Source organism: Asterias amurensis, chromosome 19, assembly GCF_032118995.1.
Source record: "Asterias amurensis chromosome 19, ASM3211899v1".
Taxonomy (NCBI): Eukaryota; Metazoa; Echinodermata; class Asteroidea; order Forcipulatida; family Asteriidae; genus Asterias; species Asterias amurensis.
This window is the reverse complement of record NC_092666.1, coordinates 5,365,759-5,380,509: the sequence shown is the minus strand read 5'-3', so window position 1 is coordinate 5,380,509 and position 14,751 is coordinate 5,365,759. Positions and strand designations below refer to the sequence as shown.

General features: G+C 38.8%; 1 protein-coding gene across 1 annotated transcript in view; it reads right to left on the bottom strand.

The window, feature by feature from the left end:
- LOC139951513 (uncharacterized) overlaps nt 1-14,751 on the bottom strand; it is a 357,017-nt gene that overhangs the window by 301,265 nt on the left and 41,001 nt on the right. The window contains exons 7-8 of the mRNA XM_071950443.1: nt 1,097-1,213; nt 494-619 (exon numbers count right to left, since the gene is read on the bottom strand). Of these exons, the coding sequence (XP_071806544.1) occupies nt 494-619; nt 1,097-1,213 (243 nt within the window). The remainder of the gene's footprint in view (nt 1-493; nt 620-1,096; nt 1,214-14,751) is intronic.

Below are 14,751 nucleotides of genomic sequence, written 5' to 3'. Positions count from 1 at the left end.
CTTAGTACAAGCCTATTTATGGGCAATATAAAGGCATAATAAAGGAAAGGCCATTTTCTCTTTGCAAAGGCACTTCCATAATGTTAAAAGTGAAACTTTTGAAGGGGCACCGGGGCCAAGACCAGGGCAACAGATGCCGTGACCTCTGTGATGTCTACAGGCCTGTTTATGGGCAATATAAACAGTGTGAGAAATCTCCATAAAATGTCTAGTCGTAATAGTGTTTTGTTCGTATGCCAAGTCTTAAATTACAAAAAATAGTTAATGGCCTGACGCTTCAACCCTAGCAGAAACATTCTCATAGGCTAAAAAAAAACTAATTGCAAACACCCCTATTTCATAATAAGCCAACCCATAATTCTCCTATGAGAACTTATCTAAGCAGAATATTCCATTCTGATGGGCGTAGAATCCTGGCTGACACCCCAACCACTAATTGCTAACAACCCTATTTCATAATAAGCCAACCCATAATCCAACTACATGAACTTACCTAAGCAGGATCTTCCATTCTGATGGAGGTAGAATCCCGGCTGACAAGAACATCTGTAGCTTCCTTTAGAATTGATACATGTATGATGACATGGTTGCCAATCACTGCGTGCACACTCATCAATATCTGGAATTAAAGAATTAAAAACTGGAAATTATAATCATCGCTAAAACATCCTTGCCAGCTTTTATTTTGTAGCCATGTGGCGTGTTGTGGCCGAGCAGATAAGAGCATCGGACTCAAGCTCTGTTGTTTCTGTACAGAAGACTGTCGAGTTCGAGAGTCGTGGCACTTGTGTCCTTCAGCAAGACATTTAACCATGACGCTTCGTCCTTCGGATGGAACATAAAGCCGTAGGCTCTGTGTGTTGTGTAGCGCACGCAAAAAAACACAGTGCACTTATCGAAAAGAGAAGAGAGTTCGCCCGGTGTTTCTGGTTTGATTGGCTGCAAACTGTGCCACAGCACTTTGTAAATCATTACAGGTGCTATGTTAAAGGAGTAGGTCTCTAAGCGGTCATTCAAGCACACTGGACTCAAGCTCTGGTGTTTCTGATCAACAGAGTGTGGGTTCAAGTCCTGTGTACTAAGACCCTGTACTAACCTATGCATCCTTGGTTATCAGGCGAGAGGGTAAACCCAGCTCCACATTCACATCGCATACCCCCCTCGGTGTTGATGCAATCCTGCGCACACTGAGAGTTACGACACTCATCAATATCTAGCAAATAAAACAAAACAAATCAGTCTTATTAGTGTAATCATGATAATCAGGTCTTAAAATAATAATAATTCAATTCAATTCAACGAACATTATAATATTAACAATATTATTATAATATTATTATTATAATAATAATAATAATAACAAATTCTTAAATAGCGCATTTCACAATAAACCGTATCAATGCGCTTTACATTAGTCCCCTGGTCATTGGGCCAACAATATCCCTTTAATCTTTATCAGCTCCCAATAGGGAGTATACAGCCCCGAGCTGCCGTGGCGCTCCGAAGGCTTTTTCATTCACAATATCAACCTCTACCCTCGCAGGTACCCATTTATACCCCTGGGTGAAGAGAAGCAATTATAGTTAAGTGTCTTGCTCAAGGACACAAGTGTCACGACCGGAATTCGAACCCACACTCCAGTGACTTAACCACCAGAACTTGAATTTGATGCTCTTAACCACTCGGCCATGACACTCTACCCATTGGATCACTGGTCTGAGTGCTACATGTAGCCCAGTGAAAGTTCAACTCAGCATATAGAATATTATTTTTAGTTTTACCCATACCCTGATTTGTGTTAGCACTGTATACTCAGCACTTTCCCCGAGTTCAGTGGGGGAAAAAAATCACAGGCATATAACACGGGTGTGATTTGAACCCAGAACCCTTGCAATTTCAGAGCAGTGTCGTACCAACTAGACCACCGAGATTGCCCGGTAGCTAGAGGCAGTAACGAGTGTACAGTGGTAACACACATCGCTGTAAGGGTAAAACCAAAATATATATTCTTTATCCCTTTCCCCGAGTTCAGTGGGGGAAAAAAATCACAGGCATATAACACGGGTGTGATTTGAACCCAGAACCCTAGCAATTTCAGAGCAGTTTCGTACCAACTAGACCACCGAGATTGCCCGGTAGCTAGAGGCAGTAACGAGTGTACAGTGGTAACACACATCGCTGTAAGGGTAAAACCAAAATATATATTCTTTATCCCTTTCCCCGAGTTCAGTGGGGGAAAAAAATCACAGGCATATAACACGGGTGTGATTTGAACCCAGAACCCTAGCAATTTCAGAGCAGTGTCGTACCGACTAGACCACCGAGATTGCCCGGTAGCTAGAGGCAGTAACGAGTGTACAGTGGTAACACACATCGCTGTAAGGGTAAAACCAAAATATATATTCTTTATCCCATATGCAAGTTTAACAAATATAAAGGCATATGGAATATATTTCTGGTCAATTGAAAGTTCAGAGATACAAGTGCAGGCCTTGAACTTCACTCTTGAAGGGGCACATAAATTTTTGTCTGGTAAGGGGCACTTTTATCAGGAAGATTTGTATTTTAACTTTGCAAAGGGCACCACAGAAGAAGCACAGGGCACCATGGCAATTGCTGTGGGTGCCATGAGTTATTTTGAGGTCTGTCATTAGATTGAAATGATTATCTTGCGCATTACTGACTTGACAATCAACATTACTCATGGGCAGCCTTTACTAACAATCAACTGCATGATAAGTTTTTACACTCCTACCACATAATTCAGAAGTGTTTTTTTTTTATAGTAAAATTGTCCTTCAATGTAAGAATGAATCATGTTCGTCAACATGGAACCTGAAGGACAATATCTCTAACACTCAGAGGTGTGATCGTGTCTTCCCGCCTACCAACTGAACGAGTCTACAAACTGAAAGTGTCTACCAACCGAAAGCGTCTACCAACTGAAAGCGTCTACCAACTAAAGCAACTACCAATTGAATGCGTCTACCAATTCAAACTGCCCCCCACACAACCAACACCTCAGTGCAATTCTTTCACAAGTGATGAAGTCTATTTACAAAGCTAAGAATCATACAACCATGTTAAAGGTAAGGTATACCATTCAATTCATGATAGAATAAAATGATGCAAATTCAAAGGTGCTGCCCCAAAGCACAGACTCTTAGGTCAAATCGACACATCCTGGAGACATTCAAAGATCTCTTGAAGGCAGTGGACACTATCTAAGGCTAACTCAAAACATAGGGCTACTTCTTCATTTTTGTCACAAAAAAAACTTCCTACAAATTTGATGAAATTTTTTCTAAGGTACTTTGCACACTGTATTTAGCCCTATGTGAATGAATTTCAAAAACCATTGATAGACCTTCCCTTTAATATAGAAGCAAGACTTTCCTCTCTCTCTCTAGTAGACTGACCTTGATCGCTATTATTATTTCCCTTTTATTAACTTCCTGGCTTACAGAGAACACAACTTAAAATAACAACAAGCAATTTCTCGCTCGAGCAGACACGTAAAGGTACGACTTTGCCTTTCCTGAATGGAACCACTTGCCTGGGAAAAAACTACAAGACAAAAAAAAAACATTTTCTGCGGTTGAACCGTTGTTTGACAATCTATGAAAAGAGTGTACTATAAGTTTATTGTCTGCGTGTTTACTGAGATAATATTGATGGTAATCAATTGAAATTGATGAATGAAAACAGACAAAGTTTAATCTTACAACCTCTTGTGTTCAGTTTCAAACATCAGGTCTCGAAAAGACAACTTTAAAATTAAACAGATTTCATATTCCTTTGAAACAGTTATTGATTTTTCTGTTTAAAGGCAGCGGACACTATTGGTAATTACTCAAAAAAAGTTATTATCATAAAACCTTTCTTGATTACATGTATGAGTTATGGGGAGAGGTTGGTTAGTATTAAACATTGTGAGAAACGGCTCCCTCTGAAGTGCCATAGTTTTCGAGAAAGAAGTAAATTTCCACAAATTTGATTTCGAGACCTCAGATTTAGAATTTGAGGTCTCGAAATCAAGCATCTGAAAGCACACAACTTCGTGTGACAAGGGTGTTTCTTTCTTTCATTATTCTCTCGCAACTTCGATGACCGATTGAGCTCAAATCTTCACAGGTTTGTTATTTTATGTATATGTTGAGATGCACCAAGTGAGAAGACTTGTCTTTGACAAACACCAATAGTGTCCACTGTCTTTAAGGAACAACCAAATAATAAGTAGAATTTGAAACTTTGTATGGTTGGGTTATATTACTTATCATCAGGTGAGGTTTGCAGTATATTAGCATGTGTAACTCTCTTGTGAGTATTGTTGGTTCTGAAAAAAACCAGCGGTTCTGAGAAGAACTGATGGAGTTGTCAACCACCAGTTCTCTTCCGAACCAACACTACTAAGAAGAGATTTACACAAAGTGCTACCTGTCAAATATTGCATCCACTATGCTTGCTTTAAAGGCAGTGGACACTATTGGTAATTGTCAAAGACTAGCCTTCACAGTAAGCTTGGGCGATATCGATTTATTTTATTCACGATATATCGCCGACAATATATCGCGATATTCGATATAATCGCGATTAATGAAATTTGATATAATCAGTCTTAAAACTCACAGTGAAAGTTGTAGAGAGACAGTCATAGCTTAAGAGAGGTGTTCTAATGACCTATTCTTCTGGTTTTACTCCAAACCTATGGGGTGCAAGATGTCTCAGCTAGCAAAAACATCGCGATATTTAATCGATATATCGATATATCGCGATTATCGCGATATATCGCGATATATCGATATTTCGATTAAAACCAAATCCATCCGATATCAAAATCGTTTCCAAGTTAATATCGCGATATTCGATAATATCGTGATATCGCCCAAGCTTACTTCACAGTTGGTGTATCTCAACATATGCATAAAATAACTAACCTGTGAAAAGTTGTTCGTAATCGGTCGTCGAAGTTGCGAGATAATAGTGAAAGAAGGAGACACCCTTGTCACATGAAGTTGTGTGCGTTTAGATGGTTGACCTCAAGTTCTAAACCTGAGGTCTTGAAATCAAATTCGTGGAAGGTTACTTCTTTCTCGAAAACTACTCCACTTCAGAGGGAGCCGTTTCTCACAATGTCTGATACTATCAACCTCTCCCCATTACTCGTCATCAAGAAAGGTTTTATGCTAATAACTATTTTGAGTAATTACCAATAGTGTCCACGGCCTTTAAGTAGGCCTTAACACTCTGTGCTGTAGCGTTTACCTGTGTTATAATTACTATGATGCATCACCCATTCAATGAATCACCCACAAACCTTTCCCTAATTAACCCATGGTTTGTCATTTTTCCAGATATCCTTAGGAAATTACCCCCCCCCCTATATTATTTTATATACCTAAACCTTTGAGATAAATAAACGCTATTTTACTGTCTACCAAGGAACTAAAATCTACTCTTGGCAAGGATGAAGCAATTGTAAGAAGAAGACATGATGTAAACGAGGATTGTAAACTCTTTGTGACATATGACTGTCACACTGGCAATAACTATCAACTTGCTTGCCATCCTGTTATATCCATTGAAAGTTCTGTTACATTACACCAGGCATTGAACTTCACTCTTGAAGGGGCACAACAATCTTCCTCTGGCAAGGGGCACCTCCATGAGGAAAATGTAAATTTTTATTGGAACTTTTTGAACAAAAAACTTTTCCGGGGTAGTTGAATATAAAGCAAGACAAGTTCTCAAAAGATTATAATCTACCCAGCAAGAAGATACACACATGGTGTTACCGCAATCCAAATATACACCAGAAAACACCAGTTACTATAGTTACACACCCGACCCTCCCATAGCAACCAACAAAATACAACCAAATCCTTTTAAAAATAGAAAAGGAATCAAGAAAAATTGATAAAACAGTCAAAAATTCGCAGAGTCATTTCTAGTTGCGAGTATGACGGCTACCGGAATCTTAATTGTGGACTTTGATAAAACTTAGATCCCTTGAGAATGTAAAGGAGGGTCTGAACGGTTCATGAGTTTCCTGAGGCAGGGTATGTCAGTGTTTATACAGGGGAGTTAACCTCAACAGCCCCAAACTTCTTCAATTTGGGATCGGCAATCTATCACCTATGTCCTAGGGTCACGTCACACGAGGCAATTTACAGGCAACCAGTTCCAGGCAATCTCAAAAAAGATAACCCATTCTTATTTGAATGTTCAGATATTTTCTTAGGGATTGTAAGACATTTCTTGAAAAATTCCTTATGTGCTACCAAATTGGTCATGTAGCGTGCACTGCAGTTGGTTACCTCCAAGTTGCTTGGACAAGGCCCTTTAGGGTTGGAGTTATATTTTATTTATTTTTATTTAATTTTTTATTCTATTTTATTCAACATCCAACAGCACATGCGGAAATTACAGGACAGGAACAAAAAAAATATTAAACAAGAAACAACAAAATGTAACCAAATTTAAAGAAGTATTTTACAAAACATAAAAACAAAATATTAAATAAGAAACAGTAAAAATGTAACCAAAATTTAAATTAGTATTTTACAAAACGTAACATTAACAAATACACACATGGCAAGAGGGTAAACTCTCAAATAGAACAGACAGAAAACATGCAAGACCCATAATGGACTAGGGGATTGCAAGGTGAGGGGGAGGGCTGGAGCACTTGCTTGGAAATAGTCACAAGTAACCAAATTGTAAAGAAGTATTTTACTAAACTTAAAAAATACACACATGACAAGAGGGTAAAACTCTAAAATAGAAAGACAGAAAACATGCAAGACCCATAATGGACTAAGGGATTGCAAAGTGAGGGGGAGGGCTGGAGCACTTGCTTGGAAATAGTCACAAGTAACCAAATTGTAAAGAAGTATTTTACTAAACTTAAAAAATACACACATGACAAGAGGGTAAAACTCCAAAATAGAAAGACAGAAAACATGCAAGACCCATAATGGACTAGGGGATTGCAAGGTGAGGGGAGGGCTGGAGCACTTGCTTGGAAATAGTCACAAGTAACCAAATTGTAAAGAAGTTTTTTACAAAATTAAAAAATACACACATGGCAAGAGGGTAAAACTCTATAATAGAACAGAAAGAAAACATGCAAGACCCATAATGGACTGGGGGATTTCAAAGTGAGGGGAGGGCTGGAGCACTTGCTTGGTGTACCATGGGTGTTCATTGTTGGTTAGAATCTACTAATAACAAGTGTTGACAGATAAATTTCATCTGTCTAAACCTCTGTTACGAACCAGATCTCCCAGTGAGAATTCTTGATACAACACACAAAGTACAAGAACCTATAGTAGAGATTTGCCCTATCAACCATGGAGGCACTCTGCAGAGTGTCTATGGGTTAAGTCTGAAGGGCTTGTCTGGTCACTTAGATGGCCTAACCCTTGACCTAACTCGCTCATAAATCACTGCTGGTTGAATAGCAACTTATACAACATGCCTTACTGATACATTCCGAGAACTTCAATGTCTTTCTGGAAGGGGCACAGCAAATTTTCCTCTGCAAGAAGCTAAATGACAGACACAAGGTCCTCACTCCCAACTATTTCTGTCTCCATCATGTCCTAACTCCTTGTGCCCTAGCCAGATTCAAACATTTTGTTCAGTGAGCAGGACCCAATTTCAATGAGCTGCTAGGCACAACAATTTGCTTAAAGGCAGAAGACACTATTGTTAATTACTCAAAATAATTATTAGCAAAAAACCTGACTTGGTAAAGAGTAATGGGGAGAGGTTGATAGTATAAAACATTGTAATAAACGGCTCCCTCTGAAGTGACATAGATTTTGAGAAAGTAATTTTCCACGAATTTGATATCGAGAACTCAAGTATAGAATTTGAGGTCTCGAAATCAAGCATCTAAGTACATACAACTTCGTGTGACAAGGGTGTTTTGTCTTTCATAGTTATCTCGTAACTCCAACGATATACACCAAGTGAGAAGACTGGTCTTTGACAATTACTGTTTTTTGACGGGAAATTGCTTCCTTGATAAAAGCAGGATTACCATCCAAATTTCCATCTGTTGATATTCACTTGTTACTGGTATTAAAGCCATTGGACCCTTTCGGTTCAGAAAAAAAATAAAAGTTCACAGATTTACAAATAACTTACAGGGTTTACAGAAGGTAATGGTGAAAGACATCTCTTGAAATATTAGTCCATGAAATGCTTTACTTTTTGAGAAAACAGCAAAACAATATAAATTCTCGTTAACGAGAATTACGGATTCATTTTTAGCACATGTCATGACACGGCGAAACAAGGGTGGGGTTTTCCGTTGTTTTCTCCCGACTCCGATGACCGATTGAGCCTAAATTTTCACAGGTTTGTTATTTGGTATAGAAGTTGTGGTACACAAAGTGTGGATCTTGGACAACACTGTTTACCGAAAGGGTCCAATGGCTTTAAGCTGGTGTTTGCTTTAAAATCCTGAAAATCACGCGGAAATTTGGTTGCCATTCCTGTTTTTATCAAGGAAGAAATTTCATGCAAAGCAATTTTTTTTGCTAAGCGACTCTACGAAATTGGGCACAGGCTCTTGAATATTGCATTATGATCCACACTATCCACACTGTAATCCTAGGTGAGGAGGCAAGATGCAATCTGGAACCAGTCTAACTCAAGGACACTCAGATCAAGACTGCACTACTATTTCCTTATTTCATCTATCAAATTCATTGAGCAATCCTTCATGAACCAATCTTTCAAATTCATTGAGCAATCCTTCATGAACCAATCTTTCAAATTCATTGAGCAATCCTTCATGAACCAATCTTTCAAATTCATTGAGCAATCCTTCATGAACCAATCTTTCAAATTCATTGAGCAATCCTTCATGAACCATCAAATCTTAAGAGTTCTACTTCAATTGAATGAAACCCAATGCATTACATTTTGCCAAATGGCCACTATTCAATGCTAGCATATTGTTTATAATCACATCGAAACAAACAGTTGCAGATCAATAAAGAGTTAAAAGCTGCTAAAATTGTAGTCTTGGCCCAAGACTATGGTGCTTGATTCTGGATAGTGTACTACACTTTATGGTAGCTTGCCAGTGTAGTCTAGATTTCAAGCCGTCCAATTAACTAAATCATACCGTGGCAGGCGCGCTATCTAGAATCAAGCACCATAGTCTTGGGCCAAGACTACTACAATTGTGGCAGAAATCATCTTAATAACAAAAAATCTCTCGATCCACTAAGCGAACGTAGTAGTTCCGACTGATTTCATACCTGTAGCCCAGGTAGGCGACAATACGCAGGACAGTTCTTTTTAGAAAAGAGAAGTCTCCCGAATTCCGAAAAAAAAAATCTATTCCGCAGGTACATGTTATGGAAGTTAGTTACTGATCGAAACGTCGAGTTAAACCAACTGTTCTTTTCAGAACCACCCCCAAATCATTTAGAGATTATTACATGGTGTTACCGCAAACTCTTCTATATAAGTTAGTTTCGTTCTCAAAAAGAACATTATCTACCCAGCAAGTATACACACATGGTGCTACTGAAAAAGATTTCTTCTTAAAAAGCATTTAGGAGAAAGAAAAAACAGCACTCTAACTACGGAGGTACTCTAACAGTGAGTGCGCATCAAGCAATTTCGATCTGGTAGAGTGGTTCATCTTTCATCTCATCCAATAAAAACATTCCTCTTTAAAATAAAAAGAAAAAAAAACATTCACTCAACAACCCTGGCAGAAAGTTTCCTGTCCCCGATTCCAGCGACTTTTTAAGAATGTCTATTCCTTCAGGGCATGGAAGAAGCTTTTTAAGACATGAGAGGTAAATAATTTGTCAGGTGTTGTTAAAATGTGATGGTTAAGAACAACTGTGTAGGATTGCCCTAGGGTTTGCAATCTGCTTGAGGATATGTGTACTTAGGATTGGTACTATAGGTTGGATTTCACTGGCATGGCATGGTGCTAAGTAACCACAGGAGTCCGAAGCTAGTGAAGTTTACTCATGTCTAGTCGATTCACATTACATTCATCTTATCGAATCAACTTCAATTGAATCAGGAATTGATGTATTTATGCAAGAATCTTTTCTAGTCTAGTCACTTGTCAGAATGGTTCAAACATCATAGGGCAAGGAGAAATTTCTTAGCAACAGAAAATAATTGTTTGTAAAGGTACCATATTAGGATACAAAATGTAGTCATATGTTTGGGTGGCCTTGAATTTCATCTTAAAGGCAGTGGACACTATTGGTTATTACTCAAAATAATTATTAGCATAAAACCTTTCTTGGTGACAAGTAATGGGGAGAGGTTGATGGTATAAAACATTGTGAGAAACGGCTCCCTTTGAAGTACATGTAATGTAGTTTTCGAGAAAGAAGTAATTTTCCACAAATTTGATTTTGAGACCTCAGATTTAGAACTTGAGGTCTCAAAATCAACCATCTAACTGACACAACTTCATGTGACAAGGGTGTTTTTTCTTTCATTATTATCTCGCAAGTTCGATGACTGATTGAGCTCAAATTTTCACAGGTTTGTTATTTTATGCATTGATGTTGAGATACACCAAGTGAGAAGACTGGTCTTTGACAATTACCAATAGTGTCCACTGCCTTTAAAGGGTTACTGGGTAAGGCCACTACCATTTTACAAAGGGTACTTCCACTGGAAAATCTTAGAGTCATATTTGAAGGGGCACCAAGGCCAAGACAAGGGGCATTATGGGCCATGGCCTCAGTTTAATTTCAAGCTTAGTCTGCGAATTTAATTGGGCTTAAAACAAACTCTGGAAAAGGATCCATTTCTGTGATGCAAACTTTATTTGTTTATATGTCGGCAGTTTGCCAAATAAAAGAACCCTTACAACCTCATTCTTTAATAGGTCTTAAATTTGCATCGGGATAAAAAATATTTTAAAAATTTGGTTTTACCCTAACATCGATGTGTAAGGACTCAAACTGCCTCTATAGGATTCGAACTGCCTCTAGCTACCAGCCAATCTTGGCTGTTTAGTTGGTAAGACCGCGTAAGACTCTACTCTAGATTGGCAAAGGTCTTGGGTTAGAGTCACACCCAAGACATATACCTGTTGATATTTTTTTAAAGAACTCAGGAAAGTACTGAGTAAAACCAAATAATATCATTCTTGCAATCAAGATTATATTGACTTCCTTATCATTTTGAAGAAACAAACTTACACAATGTTATTTTTATGTTGTCTGTGTGCGTGTAGCATGGCAGTTCATCATGTTCGAATGTACATAGAACAGCATGCTATCATAACATCCCATAAACAGTACCAAGTCTTTGAGTGTTTTGATAAATTAAGCTCCTAGCTAGGGGTCCATTTATCACACAGTGTTCCTTCCTGGTGGGCCGCTGCGATTATATTTTGGGTCAAGACCGCAGTTGTTGCTCTTACCAATCACTAACGTAACAGTTGCATTCACAGACTACAGTCCGTCTACCCACGCAGCAAAACTTCAACTATCTGAGTCTGAATCTGAATTATGTAGTTAATAATAATATCAAAGTCTTATATAGCGCACAGATCTACCAAACAAGGTACTCAAGCACTGAGTAACATACAAACTTTCAGAAATAATATTGAAGTGATGAACTCTGAGACCCAATTATGTACATGTAGCACCTTATAATGGTTTACAAGGTGCTAGACCGCATACAGCTGCCACAGCCAGGAACACCGGGGTGAACCCCTTCTCTTCTAAGTGCACTGGGTTCTTTTACATGCGTTACAAAACACATGGGACCAACGGCTTAACGTACCATCCGAAGGATGAAGCAATGGTTAAGTGTCTTGCTTAAAGACACAAGTGTGGTGGCTGTGGGGTTCGAACCCACACTCTGCTGGTCACAAACACCAGAGTTTGAATTCGGTGCTCTTAACCGCTCGGCCACGACCCTTCCATGATATATAGTTGGCAAAGTATCTTACTGGAAACATCACACCAACTTAACAAGATAATGAAGAAATTTCAGTTTAAGACGTGGGAGGAAAAACCCCATACATGTAGTAAAGGAAAACTAAGTTAGGATTATCATTGTGAAAGCGACCCCTGGACTAATCACAGGCAGCCGTGTTTTAATGCTACATGTAGGCCTACATACGAAGTGTGGACCCGAGACCAAAGAGGTCCACATAATGCCGGGACTTAAAAAAACTCTATGGACTTGTACATACGTCCACACAATGTTATTTTCAGAGTTTACGAATACAATTTTATGTCCACACAGTGACTGCTACTGAGCCTAGTATGTTTGAGACTAGTTTGAAATATGATGAGCCAATCATGGGTCATTTGGCTAATCACTAACCCATAGCCCAATCAGAAATCAATCTTCCATCTGAGAATCCATCAGCCCATGATAGAATTAACCTGGTGAAGTTCAATGTCAACTGTAAGCAATTGGCCACCTGTACACCAATTGGCCAATTTCCAAACCATCTGTGAATCACATGCCATTCCTCTGTACCGATTAATCAATGATACGGCCAGTGGCTCTAACCATGAAAGTAGAATGATCTCACCATCCATATACTAACATCAGACCAGTAACTAGCGAGCCGCCTGAACTCACACTAATTACCCTTGGTATTTGGTTCATCATTCCTTAAAGTCCAGGAATTTGACCAAAGGCCTTGGGTTTGGCCAGTAGCTGTACAGGTCACTGATGGTCAAGTATAGTACAAACTTTGTATTCTGACCCAGGGGTTTGTATATAAACTCTGAATGAATCTTGGAGGTGGAAACACTATAGGATGAGATAGTCTTGAACAATCGATTCAACTTGGTTTTGAAAAAGATTTGCATGTTTCGGGACCTGATACTACATTAAGGCAACATAGGTGATTGCCTCCAGGCCCCATGATCATTGCCTTGGTGCCCTTGAAGTGCCCTTGAAATGCTCCAGTAGAAATTAACAATTTCCTCATAGGTGCCTTTGCCTAGGTGCCCTTGCCTACATGTAGGTGCCATTGCCCTCTCAAAACGAAGCATACCTGCCTTCACATTGTATATATTATATTGGATTAAGTAAATCCTATACCCCGGGACCTTTTAGTGGTAAAAGGAACATGTTGCCTTGGATCGGCCTGGTTGGTCTATATAAAGCATCTGTAACTGTTTGTTATAAAAAAGCATATGGGTAGAAAGATGTTTTAAAAGTAGAATATAATAATCCACACAAATTTGCCTCGAAAATGCGTGGTTTTCCTTTTACTTTGCGAACTAACCAATCGGTAAAAGGAAAACCGTGCAATTTCAAGGCATATTTGTGTAGATCATTGTATTCCACTTCTAAAACCTAACTGCATTCTATAACAAACGGTTACAAACGGTTACAAACGCTTAGACCAACTCGACCGATCCAAGGCAACGCGTTCCTTTAAACCTTCAGATCCCTGAGAAAGGCTTCAGGCCTGAAGTCTCTCAGATTCAAATGTGTGAGAAATTACCTCTTCAGAGAAAGTAATTTCTCACAATAATTTATACTATCAACAGCTTTCCGTTGCTCGTTACCAAGTAAATTTGTTTGCTAATAATAAATATTTTGAGTAATTACCAAACGGTCCAGGGGTCGATTTCACAAAGAGTTAGGACTAGTCCTAACTTAGGACTAGTCCTAAGGGATATCAAAAACGTACAGCTAGTCCTAAGTTAGGACTAGTAACTCGTCCTAACTCAAGATAAGACTAGTCCTAACTCTTTGTGAAATCCACCCCAGGGGTCCTAACTTAGGGCTAGTCCTAGGCAATGCCAAAAGATGGGGGCTAGTCTTAAGTTAAGACCAGTTACTGGTCCTAACTTTAATTAAGATTAGTCTTATCTCTCTGTGAAATCAGCCCCTGTGCCTTTAATATGAAATTCAAAATTCACTTCACTAGATTTCATCATAAGGAAATAAATAGAAAGTGGAAAATCTTCCTTTCAGGGCCCAATTTCATAGAGCTGCTTAAGCAACAAATTTGCTTAAGCACGAAAATAGCTCGTTTATTTTTCACATGGTACTGGCAAAAATTTCATGCCATATACATTGGTTGTGACTGGTATTTAGCTGTTGTTCACTTAGCATAACAATTGAGTGGAGTCTTGGCCGGTATTCTGATTTTACTAAGCAAGGATTTTTTTGCTTAAGCAAAATTTTGTGCTTAAACAGCTCTATAAAATTGGGCCCAGGATTTTAAGGGTCACACAAATGCAATAACACTTCTGGGAAATTTACAGCGTCAATTTCTGTTTTATTAGTCCAGATTGACCTTTACGTCCCAAGCCCCTAACATCCTCTCATAATCTCGATTCTATAAATCTCTTAGAAATAACAAAAACAGGGTCTCCAGTTCCTCTCCCAGAAAATGGAAAGTGAATCATCAAATTATGACCATGTGACAAGTTTCTATAAGAGACAGGTCTGAGGTTTCATTGAAGGATGGGCTTCCGTACCTCAAGTTTTGGATCCCCAATCCAGTAGAGAGTCTGAGCTCAGCTTCATAATTCTGCGCCTTACTGGATGCCAACATCACAGAATTTGTTGGTAAGCAGGCTTCAAACTTAATAAGCTCAGGGCCCAATTTCATGAAGCCTTTAAGGACAAAACTTGCAAAGTACAAAAACTGTTGCTAAGCAAAAAGAGGTAACCAGCTAGAAGACCACATAATTACCATTACTGCAACTGGTACCCCTGTCATTTCTTGCTTATAAATACAAGTAATTTGCTCAGCAGAAT